The 22,787-nt window shown below is 36.1% G+C and overlaps 1 protein-coding gene across 1 annotated transcript in view; it reads right to left on the reverse strand.

The window, feature by feature from the left end:
- Positions 1-22,787, reverse strand: part of LOC150095666 (two pore channel protein 1-like) — a 355,100-nt gene that overhangs the window by 69,405 nt on the left and 262,908 nt on the right. The window contains exons 18-19 of the mRNA XM_090409936.1: positions 6,215-6,319; positions 5,954-6,115 (exon numbers count right to left, since the gene is read on the reverse strand). Coding sequence (XP_090266062.1) covers positions 5,954-6,115; positions 6,215-6,319 — 267 coding nt within the window. The remainder of the gene's footprint in view (positions 1-5,953; positions 6,116-6,214; positions 6,320-22,787) is intronic.

The raw sequence follows: 22,787 nt of genomic DNA on the forward strand, positions 1-22,787 counted from the left end.
ACATCCTCAACACTTTCTCAGCCAAAGGCTACCCCCCAAAAAATCCAAAAAATATTAAAACCTACAAACCACAATCCCCCCCCCCCCTCCACAACAAGGATTACTCTAAATCCATCACCATTCCCTACATCCGAGGCACCTCGGAAAAAATTACCAAAATCTTAAAAAAACATGACCTGACCTCCTGTTACAGGCCATTCAGAAAATTGGCATTCCTTATCCGCTTCACCAAAGACCAAACACTTCCCCTAGACCTACCTGGTGTATACCAAGTCCCTTGCAGCTGTAAACTGTCTTACTTTGGCCAAACAGGCAGGACAGCGAATATCAGAATTTCTGAACAAGGACTACATCCGTTTTCACAAGTACAGCCATTCTAGTCTTGCAGACCATGCTCTGGATACACGCCACAGAATACAGAGGAAGAAAGCTACAGTAACACACCGTAGCAAATACAAATTTGAAAGACTATTTATGGAATCAGCCTCAGCCCTAAGAAACTCTCCAAACCCCAACAAATTTGGTTGTATGCGACTGCCCCAAATTTGGAAGGCTTACATTAGCAGACCTTCAGCCCAACGGCCAAGAACACCTACTTAGCCTGCTAGAGGGCACCATCAGGACTTTTAGGAGAACAATAGCTTTATCTCTTCATTCTCAGTTACCGTGTTGTAGTGCCTACGTGCACGTGCCTTTTTCTGTAAGTTCCTTTTGAAGATGGTAACGTGACATTCCCAAAATATCGGAAATATTTATTAAAGTGTAATTTAATTTATATTCATATCTACGTTGTTCAATTCCTTAAGTGATTTAGTAATGCATAACCAATGTATAAGGTTGTCTATGAGAACAAAGAAGATAATGAACATGAAGCTCCAACTCAGTTTTTCACTTTACAAGGCATAAAAGAAGTATTTAAACTTCTCGAAAAAAGCTCAAGCAATCTTTGAATAACAAGATTCAGACTTTGAACGATTTAGTAAACTTTCTCCATAAAATTAATAATACTTCTACTTGCTATCGAACTATTTTAAATGAAAAGCAGTGAAAGTCAACGAAGCGGATGACACTCGAGGCCTTCTTTTTTTTAAAAAAAAAAAAAAAAAGATGCAGCGAGCTAACTAATGTATCTCCTACTACCTCAAGGCCTGCCAATTCACCTGGTGATATAGAAATGAGCTATTTTTTTTTAAAGAATCTTTTTTAATTTAAAATTTTTCTCATTTTATTTTTTAAATATGTAAATCTTTGGCCAGTAAAATCTTTTCTTATCATTTAATATTCATTTTATATTTTATATATTCCTTCTTACAAACGTAACTCTCGGTTATAGCATTATTTCTAAGGCAAATAAACTCCCGCTTTATGAATTCCCAATTTATGAACAGTTGCCAGGAACCAATTAATTTGTAAAGGCAGAAACTACCTGTATATGTATATATATATATATATTTATATATATATATATATATATATATACATACACTGCTCAAAATAATTAGGGTTATTTTACTTTCTGTAGGATAATTATAAATTTCTGTAAATAATTATAACTATTGGGTACTTTATACATGAATAAATATTTCTTACTTATGGATAGGGTATAATCGATGAGATATTGTTTAAATAATTGATATTTATTACAAATTTAACAAATTATACATTTTAGTGTGAAATAAACTTAACAAGAATAACAACAAGAATAGTCAAAAACGCTTTTGTTAATTTTTTAATAGGGCGTATGGTCTCCATTAACTGCCAAAATAGCGGTACATCTTGATTGCATGGACTGGATAAGATGATCAAACACTTCTTGTGGGATATTTCCCCACTCTTCTGTGAGAGCAATTTCGAGCTCTAGAAGAAATCATGATGGCACAAGTCGAGCAGAAACATGTCTACCTAAAGCATCCCAGGCATGTTCGATTGGATTACAATCTGGTGAACAGGCAGGCCAGTCCATTCGTTCAATACCTTCTTCCTCAAACCACTCTTGTACCAAATTTGCACGGTGTGGACGAGCACTGTCATCCATAAAAATGAATTCTTGCACAATCGCAGCAGCATATGGACGAACTATAGGTTCCAAACTCTCATTGTGATACCTTTGGGCTGTTAAGGAACTGTTTCTGATAAAATAGAGATCAGTATGGCCACCTATACTTATTCCAGCCCATATCATCAAACTCCCACCTTGATGTTGGAATCTTTCATGAACAATTTGTGGATTATTTCTTGTTTCACTTTCACGCCATATCAAGATACGTTGGTTATCTCGTTGCAGACTGAACCTGGACTTATCACTAAAAAGTACATGAGCCCAATCCCCATTTGTCTAACTGTGGTGTTCATCATCATCATCATCAAATTCCTGCCATGTACCCCTCAAGGGGTGTACAGGATATGATAGTACTACATGAAAAAATTATATCATTACTAACTTGCTATCTACAATTTTCCTCCAAATCAGTCTGTTACTTGTCAAGACTCCAACATTATCAGATCTTATATTTATATCGTCTAAGGCACTTTCTACCGTATCAATCCACCTATATCTTGGTCTTCCTCTGGGTCGTTTTCCTGCCAACCTGGCAGAGAACACTTGTTTTGCTAATCTTTCCTCTACCATTCTATTTAAGTGACCATACCACCTGAGATTAGCTCTGCTAACGCATTCCTGGATGCTGACAATGTCAAGTTCTTTCCTAATATCCTCATTTTTAATATGATATTACCATTGATGCCATCCGTTCACGCCTCTAATCTTTCTCAGAACTCTCATATCTGCGGTCTCTAGTCTTTGGTCAAGTGTTTTACTTCTGACCCAGCTCTCAGATCAATTAAGTTAAAACTGGTTTGAACACTGTCTTGTATACAGCTAATTTAGTGTTCTGACTAATTTCTTTCTTATTCCATATAAATTTATTCAATTGACTTCCCACCATACCAGCTTTGCTGATTCTGTTGTCTATTTCTATATTTAATTTACCATCTTCAGTAAAAATCGTTACTTGTCAAGACTCCAACATTATCAGATCTTATATTTATATCGTCTAAGGCACTTTCTACCGTATCAATCCACCTATATCTTGGTCTTCCTCTGGGTCGTTTTCCTGCCAACCTGGCAGAGAACACTTGTTTTGCTAATCTTTCCTCTCCCATTCTATTTAAGTGACCATACCACCTGAGATTAGCTCTGCTAACGCATTCCTGGATGCTGACAATGTCAAGTTCTTTCCTAATATCCTCATTTTTAATATGATATTGCCATTGATGCCATCCGTTCACGCCTCTAATCTTTCTCAGAACTCTCATATCTGCAGTCTCTAGTCTTTGGTCAAGTGTTTTACTTCTGACCCAGCTCTCAGATCAATTAAGTTAAAACTGGTTTGAACACTGTCTTGTATACAGCTAATTTAGTATTCTGACTAATTTCTTTCTTATTCCATATAAATTTATTCAATTGACTTCCCACCATACCAGCTTTGCTGATTCTGTTGTCTATTTCTATATTTAATTTACCATCTTCAGTAAAAATCGTGCCTAAGTAGCTGAAATGTTTTACTTGTTCCACAGGTTCTCCATTCACAACACAGTTGACATTTTAATGATTCTGCCTATTTTCATTGTCTTTGTCTTTTTATTGCTGACCTTCATACCATATCTATTACAACAGCTATTCAATTTAGTCAGAGAATCTTGCAGACTTGTAGTGGATTTATTTAGAAGTATAACATCATCCGCATAAAGCAAAGAGCTGACATTAACATCTCCAATTTTGATATCATGTTTAATACCACTTTCCTTCATAATATGATCCATATAGATAATGAATAACAGAGGGGATAATGTACATCCTTGTCTCACACCAGATTTAAAATTAAACCATCTTCCTGTACTTCCTTCAATTCTAACTGCTGACTTACAACTCAAATAAAGACTAAGTATTGCTTGATATAATGCCCCATTGACACCATATAACTGCAGCGTATTGAATAGCTTCTCTCTTGGCACCTTTTCATATGCCTTTTCCAAATCGCCAAAACTTAAATACAGATCTTTGCTATATTCCCATGCTTTCTCGACTATTTGTTGTAAAGTGAAGATCCGATCCTGACAACCTCTATTTGGCCTGAATCCAGCTTGTTCTTCACCAAGATTTTCTTCCACAATTCTTCTCAACCGTTTCTCAAGTATACTGGCATAGATCTTGCCAGGAACACTCAGTAGGGAAATACCTCTGTAATTCTCACATTCAGGTTTATTTCCCTTTTTATATATGGGTACTATGAGAGCTCTACTCCAATCATTGGGAATTCGTCCCTCTGTCCAGGCTTTCTGAACTATGCAGTGCAGCCACTGTAAGACTTTTATACCACCATACTTCGGCATTTCTGGTCGAATATCATCTACTCCAGCTGCCTTTCCACATTTCAAGCCTTTGATGGCTTTTTCTACTTCAAGTATGGATATGTATTCCTGACTGCATGTCTGGTCAGTGTTTTTAGGGGTGCTTAAGGGTCAAAGCTGTATAACTGAGAGACCTCCACATAGCCTTTAAAGGAATGTGGAGAACCGACCAGGGCTTCTGACCTAATGTCCAATCCTCACCTTCTCGTGGTGCACCCTGTTGGATATCTATTTTGATACTGAACGAACGAGGATGGGCTGGCAATTTGGGATTTAGCCGACCAAATTGTATTATTATTGGTTAAACCAAAATAAAAAACTGTGGTGTTCCTGTGCCCAAATTTTTTGGGCTCTTTTGTGATTCGAAGTTCTGTTGCATGAAATGTTCAATTTCTTCTCGCAAGTAATGACAAATACTGATCATCTGTTGGAGTTGTTGATGATGGGCAACCTTGACCTTGTCTTTGGCAAATATTTCCCTTCTCCAGAATGCGATTCCAAAGTTGCGAAATTACGCTTTGAGATACACGACTTGAGCGACAACTTGCTGCGTTTGTCCAGCTTCTAATCAACCAATGGCTCTCCAAGCCATGGATTCTGGGATATCACGTTGTTCTGCCATTTTTAACAAAATAATGGATGATAGGTGACACAAGTTTACAATTGAAGTGATAATTGTGCACTGTGGAAGTGAGTGCAACAAGCCATGCTTTTCACAAGCATGGCTTATTGCACTTTATACCCTCCCCCAAATGCTAATTTGGCTAAGACACGTTTCGACAAGTCTTAACATGATTTTGTACGCAGTTGCATGTTGTATATTAAGAATATTTTAAAATAAACGTGTTACATTTGTAAATTATTTTTTATAACTTTATAATTTAGAAAAAAACCAAAATATTCCAGTAATTGTTTTGAGAAGTATATATAGCAACAGCAATGTATAGTCACAGAGATGATCTTGCTTAATATTTCAGTAATACCTAAAGCAACTTGTGATGTAGTCAGCTGCTTTCAGAATATCAAAACAAGATCACAAAATTCCTATCCAAAAATACTTTAAATGTTTTCTTTGGACTAGAGCAAAATAATTTTTTTTTTGTGAAATACAACATACTATTTCATTCCAGCAAAAAACTTTACACAGCTATCTTAAATCCAGAATGTAGTTAAAGTATGGTGAGACATCATTAAGGTTTGTTTGCATATGGAAAAATGATTTCTGTCATCAAGTTAGCCTTCCAAAAATTTGTGTCCCATAGATGATATTCCAGTCCAAAAAAAAGCTACTCTTGGCTGAAGGCAGTGGACACTTATTCAGATGAATAAGTATCCACTTATGCTTGAGAGCTGTTAATTTTTCATACCAAGGTTAAATAAAAAAAAAAAGAAAAAAGTCATGAACTTACTTTACATGAAAATGTTTTAACAGTTGCTTTCTTAAAAGTAAAATATAGTTTCTTATCAAGGATAATATTGATGCAAATACTGTGCATTTACTCTTTACATAAACAGAGTTATATGCCAATTGTAAATTACTTACTTGCAACAATTTACCATGCTATATTTGCTGAATATCTCCATACCAATAATTGCAAAGAAATAATACACTATGAGCAACACCAAAGCTACACTGATAAAACGTGGAAGGATGATAAATAATGTACCTAGAACATCTCTATAGCGACGTTTCAACTTGAAAAGCCTGAAGGAAAAAGAAATGAAGTAAATGCATTTTGGATAGTGATATTGTAAGAACTGATATAATCACAAAAACATAAATAAATAAAATAAAAATACATACCTTAATAATCTGAGTGGCCTGAGAATAATGAGAAATGCAAAAGGAAAATCAAACTGCTCAGCTACTAAACCAGCTAGTGCTAACAGTGTAACTATGAAATCATATCTGCAAAAATAATAATAATATGAACTTATCAATTAACAATTATATAAAGCTGTAAAAAAAGAGACAGCACTTAAATGAAATTTGATCAAAAGTATCAAAACTGGACTATGAAAGCTAAATAATTACACCAATTCAAGAGCTGGGAGTAAATCCCATTCAAATTATGCTGTTCACTGTGTTTTTTGCATTTATTTAATGTTGTTTTCACTTCATTTTAGTAGTGCTTGAAGCTCTCTCATTGCACTTTAATTGTGCAAAAAAAAATTTTTTGCTTTTAAAGTTTCTCTTAAGTTGCGGTGAGCACATGGCAAGCTTTGCTAGTTATATATTGAACTGAAGCACTGGAATAATTGAGATTGGGTTCAAGAATGCATTGTGGTTGAGTTTTTAGTGGTCCTGCAAAATTGGTGATTTTTATCTGTTTTATTGTTTTCTTCCTCAGAAAATTTGTGTTTCATAATATATTAGTGTAGATTTTCGTGTTTTTATAACATATTTTTACTGACACATTAAACATAGCTATAAAATGGTGCCAAAAACTCACAAGAAATGGAATGCTAGACAGAACAGTGAAGTTGAGAACAAGAAGGATTGGCCTGCTAAAGAGGAGGAAGTTGAGTGGCGTTTAAAGGAACACAGGGAGGATAAGAAAGTTAAGTAGCAAAATGAAAAACAACAAAGCATGGAATCAGGTAAGTTAGTGCATAACAAAAATCAGGTAAGTAAAGTTGATTGTAAAAAGGATATTATTTGGTATGGCGATTTATCATAAAACATGCCATTGATGAGCAGGTTATAACTCTGAAGTTTTTCAGAAAAGCAAAGAAAAAAAGACATTATAATTCTAAAAGGTATGAGTGACTTAACTAGTGACAAATTCAATATGAGAGAGGATATGAAAGAATTGTCAGAAGTGAGAGTGGAAAGTAAGAATGTGAAAATCATAAGTATGTTACTTAGATATGGTTGAAATGAATTAAGAAGAAGGCCTATGATGGAAAACAATTGAATGGGTAGGTTGTGTAGAAAGAATGGATGCAGGTTTTTGTGTGTGTGAAGTGAGTTTGAGGAAAGAACGGATTTGTATAAGGCCTATGTTTAAATGCATATGGTATCATGAGTCTTGAAAAACTATTAATTAGTATGAGACCTAACACAGAGTCAGGGAAACTAAATCATGATGGGAGGAATGGTGAGAATCTGTGTGTAAGAGCAACAATGTTATGAAGAGAGAATAATTTTGTGTTCAACCAGTTTGGACCCATCAAGCATGTGCAAGGATGTCTACTTAAGTAAGGCACTAGATAAAAACAGAGAGCTACAAGATGTCCAACTGTCATCATGCAGACTACAGAGAAAAATATACAAAATAGCATGCAGGTAACTTATGTCTGTACATGAATGCTAGGAGTATAATAGATAAAAGGTAAAAGACAAGTTTGTTGCCTTGGTGAATATACTGAGACCTCAGACTGTAGTCATTAGGGAGACTTGGCTATTAGAGGCAAACATACTACTGGTATTGAGTGTAAAGGGCACAGTATTTTTAGGAAGGTTAGACAGGACAGGATAGGAGAGGATGGGGTGTGCTGCTAATGATATTGGATGATTTGAATCCAGTTAGAGTTGAGATCTATGACTGCAATACTAGTAATAGTTGGCAGTGAGTGTGAAGCTGTCTGGTGTGAGGTAGTCTAGCAAGATCAAATACATACAGGGGTGTCGTCACAGACCTAGTGGATCAATTGCTAGTGACAAAGAAATGCATCACCAAATAAAGATAATGGGTGCAAAATGAGTAATCATAATGGGGACTTTAATTTTTCAGAATATTGATTGGTTAGCAGTAAAATTTCATGAGAAGAATGAAACTGAATTTATTAAGCTTTGTAAAACCACTTCATCATGTAGCAGGTGAAAAAAGGAGCTCAAGGTCAAACAGTGTTAGATTTGATTATAATGTCACAGAAGGTTTCAGTTAAAGACATAACTATTCTGAATCCGGTTGGTGACAGTGATCATGCAGTACTCACTTGGGAAGTGGTTAAGTTTATCTATGTTGCATTCAGAAAAGGTTACATGTTGAACTACAAAGCAGGAAATTATGACTTACTGAGGAGTATGCTGGGTTCTGCTGGCTGGAAGCAGTTGTCAGATGGGAAGGATATCAACAATGTATGGAAAATGTTTAAAAAATACTTAAATAATGCAATATCAGAATATGTACTGATATTGCATTATTACTCTAATGCATTACTGCATTAAGATTGAAGAATAAACAGGGTGGGAGAGAAATGGATGTGTAATCTTCTTAAGCAAGAGATTTGTAAGAAAAAGATGAGAGCCTCCATAGAGAGAGAGAACCTCCTTTGGTCAGAAAGACCTGGGGTTGATTCAGCCCATGATGTGAGGATGAGAAACCTTTATCTGGTCTCTTTCGACTAAAGGTGAGTTAGACGATCTCATACGGAAGTGGAGAGTTTTTTCATCCCTCAGAACAGGCAAACTGGCCCTGTGAACATACACTTCTACAGGCAAAAAATACCTTTTATTCCCCCTCCCCCCTACCAGGCTCTGCAACAAGTCTCTTGGGATTGCACATGTAGTCACATCATCTAAAAAAAAAAAAAAAGGCCGACCCCAAATAGAAAGGAAAAAGGCACAAGAGGAAGAGGAAGAAGATTTGTGAGAAAAAGATGATGTGGAAGGAATACAGAGTGCATGAGGATGATGTCCATTATGATGATTATAAGCAGCAGGCTAGAAGAGTCACAACTGTTGTACAGAAAGCTAAGTCTGAGTATGAAACAAAACTGGCTCTGAGCTAAAAACAACCCAAAAGAATTCTGTCATTGTGCTGCAAGTAAAAGAAAGAATGAATATGAAAAAATAACTCTATTGAATGCAGATGGTGTGCAAGTGACAGATGCAAAAGAAATCGTTCAACTAATGAGTGGCAATTTTGCTAAAAGCTATCAACCTGTTATATGCAAAGTAGCAGTCAGTGCAAAATTCCACACCTGAGTTTCTTCATTCAATGAAGAAACTCAGGTGTATCAGGAGGAGGGTACTAGAGCTGAATAAGAATTAAGCAATAGAGACTGATGGGATATCAGCACAGATGTTAAAAGTGTGTTCAGCTGAATTGGCTATTCCTTTGAGTCTCAGAAGAGTGAAGATTCCACAGGAGCGGAAAGTATGTATGATAATCCCATTGCACAAGGGAGGTACAAAGACTGATGTATCTAATTGCCAACCTATCAATATCGCTTGAGTGATGGTGAAGATTTTGAAAAAATTAGTTTTGGCTCACATTCAGAAATAGGTTGACAGTGAATCTTACACAAGGAGAATGAATATACTATGGCTTAGGCTTTTGACAGTGCACAGCATGAAAGATTGTTTCATAAATTGGAGAATATGGGATTGGATTATAAAATATTGGTGTGGATAAGAGAATGGCTAACTGATATCAAAAAGTGGTATATGGGAGATGTGAATACTGCACTCTTAGTATGAAGTTTAATAAATAAATAAATAACCAGTAGTGTGCCACCAGAATCAGTCTTTGGTCCATTATTATTCAATACATACATTAATGACAGTGGGAAGGATATAACAGGTGACATACAGCTATTTGCTTATGATGCAGGGATAGCCATGATAATCAGGAATACTGCTGATATGCAGTACTTGCAGAAAGATTTGAATAGGCTGGAAATGTGGGCATGTGAAAATGGCTATCAGTTCAACATTATTAAATGTAAAGTCATGCACTTTGGTGTGATTAGATATCCAATGTCATATTATATTGGATTAAGCATGTGTGCTACTGTTTTTTGAATTCAATTCCTATTGTTGTTCAATCATTGTACTGATGATGAGACATAAGACATCATGCTTTTGGAAGTTTAGTACTAAGGCAGGAACTTGAAGTTCAAGGGCCATATAGCAAAGATTGTAAATACAACTTCGAGGATAACTGCAATGTTGAAACAAACTTTGACATGTTAAGATAACGAGGTCGTTTTGCCTCTTTACAAGGCCTTGATAAGACATCACTTTGACTATTGTGTGCAGGTCTGGTCTTCTGGTTTCCATTGTCATTCTGATAAAGTAAAGAGAGAGAGAGAGTGCAAAGGAGAGTGTTAAAAATGACATGAGGATTGTGGAATACTGATTATAAAGCAGACTGAGAATTTGTAGACTGAAAAACACTAGCAAACAGGAGAAAGAGGGGGAAGGAGTGATATGATTGAGACTTACAAACTTCTGAAAGGATCACACAGGATACCATAATTGATAGATGGAAATTTTCATTTGATGGATGGTGAGGAAAGGATGAGAGGGCATCGTTGGAAGTTCAGAACGTATGCCATCAAGAAGAGGGGGGGGGGATTCATTACTTTAGTTTTCCTGTAAATTTTACATGCTTCTATAAAACAGCACAACCACTTAAAAGCTAAACAATTGATTCAAAGCATTGTACCAAATGCTATTTCCATTAATTTATGATTTGAATTGCTTTTATATACATTATTCTTAATTTTATGACAAGAAATGGTAACAAAAATACTGAATTTTAATAATAATTCACAAATGATTAATGCATTACATGCAATGATCGCAATATAAATACAGTGCATGTTTCACCAATAGGCACATCAATGAACTGAATGAAGATGGGATGAAGACTATCAACAAACTGAAGACTCATTTTGGCATAAGCTCCTATTTCTATAGACTGGCAAAAATCCATCAAGTAGGTGTTCTTCTTAGACCTATCACTGACTATAGTGAATCATCCATTTACTATTTAGCAAAATTCTTTTCTCAACTCTTAAGCATGTTGACTGGCTATTCTGCTCTTTTATTAAGAAACTCTTCAGATTTCTTGACGCAAAATAAAAAAATAACAATTTATCTTTATAGCCTACTGCTATCATGATATCAGTTTTGACATATGTTCCTCTTGGTGAGACTTTTCAGTTATTATCACAGGCACTTCCTCCAGATATAGTCAAACTGTTTGATTTCATTATTTGCTGAAGCTATTTTGTCTGAAAAATTAAACTTTACAAGAAGATCGAAGGTGTCTCCATGAGGAGTTCTTCTCTGGCACTCTCAACCAATTTTGAGAAGGCATCCTATTCTCCTCCATACCATCCTTTTGGATCTTTTCCCCAAATAGATAGCCCCGTTACCAAGATGCTCTTTCCTAACTCAAGTCAACCCCCCCCCCCCCGATCCTGTATAATGGAGATAGAGGAATGAAAAATTAGCCTTCTTGGACATCCCACTCTTCTTCTTGGATAAACAGAGGTAGTTATTACCTCTGATAAGCAGAGGTAATAACTACCTCTGTTTATCCTAAACACTATACACAGCAAGATTCACACATCATGTCTCAAAAATGGACATCATAATCAAAACCTTGCTGAACAGAGTTCACGTTTGCTCTAACCCTCATGATTTCAAACTAGAACTTGACACCACCCAATGCATTATGAAACAGTGGTGTTTCCCCAAGAAGATTCAGCCCATTAACTCTTAGACCTAGTCCTAAGAACCCTGAACCTGTACGTTCCAATTTCTTATACTGCTGGAATCTCTGAACCAATTTCGAAGATCCTCAAGAAACATAATCCAGTAACCATATTTTTTTTCTGGTCAAAATTTCTTCTTTATTTTTCCATCAAGTATAAACAGTCTCCTCTATCCCTCCCAGGTGTTTATTAAGTTCCTTGTAACCATCTCTTTTACTTTGAACAAATAGGATATTTTACGATAAAGAGCCAAGAGGCTATTTTTACGGCAGCGTAAATTAAGTTAAGGGGATAATAAATCCCTCATTATTTTAAAGCTGGATACGAAACTCGGAGATCGAAATCTATTGAATTCTAAGAGTTTCATGCCGAAGAACTATCGGTGAGTCCAAGCGTAAGTCAACACCTGGGTGGTACAACACTACGGCAACTCGGAGCAAAGGTGGAGCAAGATCCGTCACTATCCTTAATATTTTCTCATAATGTAAAACGCAGTTCCTAGGAGATGTATTACTGTTTTACTTTATGAGGAGAGGTCACTACCCAGACCGGTTACCCTTATTGAGGTCTCATCAGTGAGTAGGTAGACCTGGATAATACCAAGGTTTAAGTGAACCGAACTTACATATACCCCTACTTCACTTAAACCTTGGTATTTCCAGGTCTACCTACTCACTGATGAGATCTCAATAAAGATCGAAACCAGTCTAGGTAGTGACCTCTCCTCATAACGTAAAACAGTAATACATCTCCTAGGAGCTGCGTTTTACATTATGAGAAAATATTAAGGATAGTGATGGAGCTTGCTCCACCTTTGCTCCGAGTTGCTCTAGTGTTGTACCACCCAGGTGTTGACTTACGCTTGGACTCGCCGATAGTTCTTTGGCATGAAACTCTTAGATTTCGATCTCTGAGTTTCGTATTCGGCTTTAAAATAATGAGAGATTTATTAACTTAAATAGCATATTCTGTTGAGAAAAGAGATCATAAATCTTATATGATCTGTAATAAGCCTAACAAGTCTAATCTCGCACAACATAGAGTTGACACTTACCACAGAATCTTCTGGTCTAAGATTCATCTACCATACCATTTGATTAAAGGAAGTGCTGAAGCATTACTATATTAGCCCAACTTGAACCATAATGATTACCTTTCTTTATCTAAAATTTGGAAGAGAGTCTTATTCTTGTTGGTTGCAGGTAATAGTTTTTTTTTTAAAACACTACATCTCACATGTTGAAAGTTTATTTTTCACTTGGTTAGAGTATAATAAATTTAGTTTAATCCTTTATCCAAGTGTGAGCAAACAAAGTTTGCACCTGAAAGTATCTTCAGGACTGGGGTAAGGTGGTACAACACCAGGACAACTCGTTGCAAAGGTGGAGCAAGCTGCCAACACTCCTGTCTCCGTATCTCCTATAATGCAAAACACATCTCCTTGCAGATATGTCTAATGTTATGCATTAAGGGAAGGGCCACAACCCAGACTAGTTTCGACCTTTATTGAGGTCTCTTCAGTGGGAGCCAGGCCCAAGTGGAGATACCAGGCAGAAGCATTAGCAGGTCATCTCTACCTATAGGAGTTGCCAAATGGTGTGCCACCCTTTTTTAATAAATTACTCTGGATTTAGAGAAAGATGTTGAAAGTTTATTTTTCACTTGGTTAGAGTATAATAAATTTAGTTTAATCCTTTATCCAAGTGTGAGCAAACAAAGTTTGCGCCTGAAGGTATCTTCAGGACTGGGGTAAGGTGGTACAACACCAGGGAAACTCGTTGCAAAGGTGGAGCAAGATGCCAACACTCCTGTCTCAGTATCTCCTATAATGCAAAACACAAGCAAAACACAAAACACAGGCTCCCACTGAAGAGACCTCAATAAAGGTCGAAACTAGTCTGGGTTGTGGCCCTTCCCTTAATGCATAACATTAGACATATCTGCAAGGAGATGTGTTTTGCATTATAGGAGATATTGTTTGCCCTGGCTATTATTGACTGCGTCGGGGCAAACAATATTTCCGGTTTCACCCCTTATGGGGGGGGGAAGGTTTCAAGTTGTATGCAAAGACGCTGCTACTAGAGAAAAACTTCTGAAAGGAGTTGAGTGCGAGGCAAAAATTTTTCAACCTTTTGTGGTAGGAAGCTTTGTCAAAAGAGTAAGAATAGATCATTTTCCGCTTGAATACTTAGAAGAAGACAATGACATCATAACTAAAGTCTTCTCGAAATGGGGAGCTGTTCGGGATATCGAAGTTGGCACGGACGCTGGGATCCCACAATGGAAATCTGGTGAAGTCACCTTTTCCGTCATGATGAAGGCGGAAATTCCGAATTTCGTCAGGATAGGATCGGCCAGGGTAATGGTGAGTTACCCGGGAGTAAAGAGGCAATGCTTTAGATGCGGCGCCCTCACTCATCTAGGGGCCCAGTGCCCGAAGTTAATATGCAAGAACTGCCTAACAGCGGGCCATACAGTAGCACAGTGCCAGTCAGCATGCCTAAAATGCGGCACTAACGGCCATAAGGTAGACACCTGTCCGGACAGAAACCTGGCTGAAAAATTGGGAGGCAGTATTATGCCCAACATGGAAGCAACAGCCAAAAATGTCATTGGTGCAGAACAGAATGAGTTCCCTACCCTGAAGGCCGCGCATGAGGGAACAACAAGAAAGAATCATGCCGCCACGTCTGAAACACTGCCGAATACACCAATAGAGAAACCTACAAGCAGGAAAGACAAAAGGCAGAAAGAACCAGCCACCGAGCAAACCGCCACTACAAATGTAGCAACCAAAAATAACCAGCAGCACCAACAAAAAGGAACTATCACTGCAGTCACGACAGACGAAGACACAGAGGCAGTAGATATGGAAATCAACAATGCAGAAAGCACACAAAAGAGGCCAGCCAGCCCTGAAGAAGTAAATATAAAAAAACCAAAACCAGCTGAAGTTGGAAAAATAAAGTCAACTTCAGAACCCACAAAGGTTCCCTCACGCAAAGGCCAATGCACCTATATTGCATCTCTTAAAAGATTTCCCCGAGGAGGAGGCGAGACTACGAAAAGCAATAGAAACATTTGGAGACATTCAACTGATACTCACAGGACAAAACGGGCCAAGAGTCGTCAGTGCAGAATGGAACGACGTGTTTGTCGATAATATAGATGAAATCACTCCTGAAAAGATCATTGGTCTTATCAATGCAGAGGACGACGTGGGACTAGCACTGCACAGAGGCCTCTACATGCTAAACCATGTCCGTGGAGACAAATTAGCAGATCTCATCATTAAAACCCACAACAATAGACAGCAGAAGGATTTAAACCTTGCCTAACAAGTCAGTCGACTCCTAGTATCGATCTGCCAGAAAAAAAAAAAAATCTGGTTTGTTTTTTCTTCTTTTTGTCCTCTTTCAGATTAGAATTTTTGTTGTAAAAAAGGTCTATGTCTATTCCACACAGGAGGGGGTATCCTGAGAACCTGGGCTGCGAAGGCTTACACCGAGGCGGTGCAGCTCCTTGTAGGCTGCATCACCCAGCCCAGGCTCTGCCCCCGCTCTTCTCAGTATTAAACTGGTCATTCCGGTTGAAATTTCAGAATTTTCCTAGTTTCTTACAAAGTGTTATATGTAATTTTAAAGGTTATTTACCAGTTCCTCTTTTTCATGTGGTGCTTCTTTCATTTGTTTTTCCCCACTTTCCTCGGGCAGACACCTGAAGAGGTGACTGACCGGGGAAAGCTGAAAAGAACGGATGGAGGGAGATAATGTCGGAGATCTGCTTGGTGCTGACATTTAAGTCAGGCCAAGTAGATCAACTGAGGCCTCTTTTAACTATCTACTGCTATCCACTCTATCTTTCTCCTCCTCTCTCACTATCAAGCTGACTCTCAGCACAACTTTTTTTAAATCTAAAGAGGCCAGTGATGAAAGGCATGAACTCCCATTCGACCTCAATAAAGGTCGAAACTAGTCTGGGTTGTGGCCCTTCCCTTAATGCATAACATTAGACATATCTGCAAGGAGATGTGTTTTGCATTATAGGAGATACTGAGACAGGAGTGTTGGCAGCTTGCTCCACTTTTGCAACGAGTTGTCCTGGTGTTGTACCACCTTACCCCAGTCCTGAAGATACTTTCAGGCGCAAACTTTGTTTGCTCACACTTGGATAAAGGATTAAACTAAATTTATTATACTACATCTCACAATCTACTGTACTGTGTCACACTAGTGCACGTCTCATAGCTTTCGAAATCTATTAGCATTAATTCTATTTTGTTCAAATTGTCTACTCACTGAAGGTGATCTGCTAAATTCATTTTGAATTATTTGATTTAATAAACTTTTAGTTATTAGACTTCTTGTGTCTGTGTTTCAGTTTTTGTTTTCTAGTGTGTTGCAAGTGCCATTAACAGACTCAACCACAGAAAATGAAACCTGGGGAAAAAAAATCTTCATTAACAGAATTAAATGCAATCAGTGTTTTTTTTTTTTTTTTTTTAAATTTGATCTGCAGCTTTTCCTTATAATAACATACCAATGGTATTCAGACTTTAATAATCACAAGATACGAAAGAAAATTACTTTTTATTAATACTGTTTACAAAACTGTTCCAAAAGAATTTCAGCCCTAAAAATAATTTCAATAGATGCTTTATAAACAAGAAAGGAAAAACTACAGAAAAATCATAAAGAAGACATTTTGTAATAGCATTCTTGATTAGTGATACTATTCATTATCATGACCATAAAATCTAGCTATTTTTGGCATATGTGTATTGTAAACATAATTTTGTTTTGTTCAGTTAAAATGGTTGAATTAAAATTACTACAAATTTTAATAGCAATTCTGAATATGAATTTTCATCAAATCAGAGAAGCAGAATTATTATCATTTTGAAAAAATCGATTGTAGTGAAAATAGAAAAATATTATTCCAATAATAATTCTAAATCATTCTGCCAAAAAAATAATAATAATAAAAGAAAAAACTTCCATCAAGCATTTGAAACTAGGACTGGTTTAACAAAAATTATGATCAAAAGAACATTGGATTTATCAGGCCCTTATAATTGTTTATATATAATTCGTTGGAAACTGTTCAGAGCTGAATTTTTGATATTTTGACATTTTTAATGAAACTGACATCCTTGTGATAAATTTACATTATTCTAGGAACTCTATTAATTGGTGATACACTTTTGTAAAAAAAATCAAAACAAATCAGTGAAAAGTCACAGAAATTTTGTGAAACTTGAAACCTGTTTTTGGTTTTATATACTGCAGATATACTTTTGTTTTATCTAATTTTGAAGATATACAAATTTTAACAAACATAAATACCATATCTCATTAAATTTCATCAAGTCATTGTAGATCATTTCAAATCAGTTTGCCAGATTCTGTTAATAAAAATGATTGAGATGAGATTAAAATTGAAACACATCAGTAAATACTTGAATATTTTTAAATCCCATATTTTATTAAATTGCATCTAATCAGATGCAATTTAATACCATACCATCAATAAGGGATGTGCTAAACTGATGACACACCCAGAATTTTTACAATATATAATTCTGACATGATTTACCTTCCTTTGCTGATTAAAATAGTCTGAATGAAAGAAAAATTGGGAATGGGTTGATAAAAAATTTTGTAAGGGTTCAAAATTTATAAAATCTCTCCGGCCAAAGTCCTAGAATAACTTGTGTACAGATGAACCTACAAATGAATTTTTGTATGTGCTTATGCACTTTTGTGAAGTGGACTGTGACTGGTTGGCTGAATGGTTAGCATATCCACTCTCCAGTCGGCTACGGGTTTGAATCCCGACATGGGCATGGATGTTTGTGATTGTCTGTGAAAATACTAGTGGTGGTGGACAGTAGATGACGTTGGTGTAGATGATGTAGTTCACTGTAGTTAGAGGACTGAGTGGTGGAGATGGAGAGTCATAGAGCAAGTGCCCTCCCTCGATGAGTGTGGGACTCCCTGGAAGTGTCAAGTAATAATAATAATATCCTGATTTAAAGAAGATAGTGTCATTTTGCTTCTGTTAATTAAACCATCATCAGTATGAAAGAGGATTACAAATGGATTACACTTCATTCATCTCCACCTGTAGCAGAAATTTAGTGTCAGAGTTAAACTCTGCAAAATTAATTCTAAAACTAAAAGAAACCAGATACGCTTGTAATGAAATAATTAAACATAATCTTAAATCCAAAAAAATAATTTCAAAAAATATAAAATGGAAGTTAAGTATTTTCTTGTCAAATAGTCAGCATTTACAGCTGAAATGTAACTGCTTTTACTAAGAAAATACTGTCATTATCTCTATTATGATACATGGAGTGTAAGTGAAAATGAACAATCTGAAAAGTGAAACAAGCATTAGTAATACTCTAAAGAAAAGAAAAGCATTTTTAACATTTTAGAAAATATAACTTTTGCATTCACATTATTCACTGCTCAATTCCATACCTTCAATAATGGATGTGCTAAACTGATGACACTCACACAGTGGAGAATTGCATAACATACATGTTACACAGTAAATCTTAATAATCAGAAAAAAACAACAAACAACAACAATAACAAAAAAAAAAAGAACTCAAATAATCTAATGCATGCAAATCTCTTGTAGTTAATGAAATAATTATTAAAAAATTGAAAACTGTGTGGTGTACATTGAGAAAAAACTAATTTTTGTGTTATGTTATCGTTATAGCTGATGGCTTGGTTTAGAAAGCACAAGTATATTTGATTATACTCATATGTGCAAAAAAAATAAACGGCTACATCAATATTCTTTTGGACTTTTTTAAACATCATATTTCAACAAGTGTACTATGACAATCATAAATCAATATGATGATAAATCATTTCTGAACAACATATAATCCTAATTCCTTCTAAATAATTATAATATTTATTTTTTCTGCATTGTCTCTCATTGTGGGTCAGTAGGCATCCAAGTGTAGCTCCATAGTGGGTGAATTTGGTTCGGAGCTCTGGCACTGAACCAAAAACCCCTTGAGCATGCATTCCTCATCCTCAAATGTTTCAGAGGTGCCTAACAAAGTCTCAACCAAGTATTGATACCATAGACTGTACCAATGTTTTTGATCAATCACGCAACAGGTGAAAAGCCAATAGGTGAAGTGTCACTCATCTTTATTGAAAACAGTTTAGAAGAACTGGCAAAATCTCCCAAAATTGTTAAGAAATTATGTTCTGTTGATATGCTTGTGGAAACATCATGTCAGCAGTGCTCTGAAACTGCTGAGAGAAACATCAATGGGTGGAATACCAGTAACACCTCATAAAACACTCAATTCTTGTAGAGGACTGATATCAGAATGGGATAATCTTGATGTTCCTGATGAAGCAATATGATCAGAGCTTAAAGATCAGGGAGTGACAGGTGTGAGGCACACACCTGTTAAAACTAATCCTAGTTTTCCTGTTAGATTGTACAGTCCCAATCCACTAAGATGCTTTAAATGTCAAAAATATGAGCATTCTCAAACTGCCTGTCATGGCTTTACCACCTGTTCCCAATATGGTAGTAGAGCATGATAACAAATCTTGATCTGCAGAGAAAACTAAATGTGTTAACTGTCAGGAAGATCACCCAACTTACTCCTGTGCATGTCAGAAGTGGAAAGATGAAAAAGAAATATAAAAAATAAAAACAAAACAAAATATATCAGGAGGCAAAAAGGAAGTTAGCCATCACCACACCTGTTCTGAGATCCTCTTATGCTGAGAAGGGGCAGCAAAGAAATGTCAACAGCATCTCAAATACATATGTCTATTCTACCATTTGATAATTTCACCATACTCTTTCACCAGAGAAGTTGAGTGCAAGTGATGCACTCAACTTCTCTGTTGAGTGCATCACTTGCATGACCTATGGTCTCGCTCCACAAATGGTTCCATTTGATGAGAACCCACTTCTCAAAAAAATTATGGCAAGGATATCACTTAAACCATTAGACACCCCCCCCCCCAACAGAAAAAATGCATACTTTATTATCTGATGAAAGTAAATTAAACTTGCAACTGACCATGACACATCAGATATATTGAATATTTTACCAGAGAAAGAGATGGACACTGGCCATCCATATTTCCCAAAATCAATTGATAAATATAAACCTGACAAAGGTAAGTCCTCAAACCTCCCTAAAACTAAAATTATGGCAAGGATATCACTTAAACCATTAGACACCCCCCCCCCAACAGAAAAAATGCATACTTTATTATCTGATGAAAGTAAATTAAACTTGCAACTGACCATGACACATCAGATATATTGAATATTTTACCAGAGAAAGAGATGGACACTGGCCATCCATATTTCCCAAAATCAATTGATAAATATAAACCTGACAAAGGTAAGTCCTCAAACCTCCCTAAAACTGGACAAGTCTGGAAAGTTAAAACAATAGAAAAATTTTTACAATGGAACTGTCATGAGTTTCACCAAAATATTGATGATATCGAGATTTTACTGCAGAAACACAAACTTTTCTGTTTCTGTCTGCAGGAAACATATTTAAGACTCAAAGAGGACCCTACCTTAACCTGTTCACATTGAGGCAAGAGAAAACGCTGCAATCCTGAAATTTTCCTGCTTGCATTTTGGTGGACATGTTATGTATCATAACAATTCATTAATTGTAACTAAATCTGCATGTGTGTGTGTGTGTGGGGGGGAGAACAAGGTTGTGTTTGTTTTAGGATATATTAGAAAACAATAATAAAGGAGAATGCTATATTTGGTTGATATATTTGAATTACTCAAAGGTGTAAATATGTGAACCATCATTAATAAGCCAGCCATGTGAGAATGGGAAATTTGAGTAGAAATACTTTCATTACTGGCAAACAGATTATTAATAGTTAACATTTGTGATATTATATGTGTGTTCCCTCTAAGTTGGAGAGTGGAGCAAATAACATGATCCTTTAAATTCCAGACATGCAAGTGATTTTATGATGATGTAATTAAAAAAAAAAAAACCGAGAAGAGGGGAAAAGATTTATTTGCAAAGTATGTATAACTACCCAATAATAAACAATTGCTGTATACATTTGATAGTTCAGTAAATAACTGTAGGGAGGGGCTAATCCAATCAACTAATAATGTTGATCAGGTGATTCATTTAAGTATGGCAGGAATACATGAGAGTTGATAGAGCAGCAAATCATCTTGTAAAATTTGTGGCAATATGTTTCCTTGATGAGCCTTTGGACTCCAGGGAGTCCAAAGGCTCATCGATGGAGGACACCTACTCTACAGCTCTCCGTCTCCACCAACCGCAACTACCTTCATCATCTACACCAATGCCATCTAGTGCTGACCACCACCACTAGCATTTTCACAGACAATCACAAACATCCATGCCCATGGTAGGATTCGAACCTGCAGCTTTTTGGTTGGAGAGCAGATAAGCTGACTACTTGGCCATCCAGGCCAGAAATATTTCTCTGTTTTATTTATATTTCACTTTGTTTTCTAAGAATTTTTTTTTGGTTTGCTAAGGATCAATATACATTTTACACAGTAACAGGATACATAATATCCAATCATTATCAGGATTATCCACCCTTTCACAAATCCTACTTTTTTTTTTGTCACCAGCAGCTCATCTATATTATCAATAATAGATATCCACGTATGCTGGTATTTGTTGTAGATCAATCACTTCCTATAATACATAGAAGTATTCATTTTTATTCAGGAAGAGATACATTTTTACTTTCTGTTGTTTCTGAAAAAATATTCTTATACCATGAAAAACAATCTAACCTCAACAGACACTATACTGCAGAAGCAAGAAAAATAGTTTTGTTTATCACTAAATACAGTACAGAGACATTTACAGTCTACATAACTATATTTAGCAACAATTAGTGTCATTAGAGACAAATGGAACGACACTCCCCTCCCACAGACTATGCTGCATGCATGAAAAGAAAAAAAAATAATAATAATAACAACAGATTTATTCTAGCACTAAACATAGCAGCTAACTAAATGCATTTGTCCTAACATCCTCTTTCAAATTTTCAGTTTCAGAAAATACATATAATAGCTGTTTATAATGCAGTCACTGGGTATAGAAAGCATATAATTTATGTAAAGCAAAAAGATCAACATGAGAATATTTATAACTTCAGGTCAGTTTGAATTACACGTGAGATATTCAACATCATCTAGACACTTCACAAATGCTAATTTTCCAAATAAAATTCTACCAAAAAAAAAAGTTGTCACTAACATGCCGCATAAGCTTTGTGAAAATGTGATCACTTATGACAAAGCAGCATACATACGCTCAATACATACATAAAGCTAGTTCTTGCCAGCAGTATAAACATGTGCAGACACCTGCCTGGTGCAAATGTGTTAAAGGAATTTCATTGTTGCATGCAATGACAGAACTGGAGGTGGTCCTACTCATGGAGGAGTAGCTATCCTAATGGGCAGTCATACTCCTTTCTATCATGTCCAGCTTAATACCACTCTGGAAGCAGTAGTGATTTGCTTATCCGTGGGATTTCTTATTACAGTATTTTCAATCTATTTACCACTGGATGCTGAGTTAAATGAAATTGATTTTGATAATCTTATCTTGCAATTTCCTGAACCCATACTTCTTATGAGTGACTTTAATGGGTACAATACTCTGTGGGGTATTGCCAACACAATGGATGAGATCATTATCATTGAACAAACCCTTGACAATAGCAACCTCTCTCTCTCTCTCTTTTAAATAATAGACGTTCTTCCATATGCCTACCTACTCATATTCTGTCATTTTTCCACTGCTCACGTGTGATATCGAAGACAACATCTAAGAAAGTGATCATTTTTCTGTTATTTGTACAATGTCTTCACATGAA

This window comes from Typopeltis vanoorti, chromosome 20, assembly GCF_054136105.1.
Source record: "Typopeltis vanoorti isolate ZY-2024b chromosome 20, IOZ_Tvanoo_1.0, whole genome shotgun sequence".
Taxonomy (NCBI): Eukaryota; Metazoa; Arthropoda; class Arachnida; order Uropygi; family Thelyphonidae; genus Typopeltis; species Typopeltis vanoorti.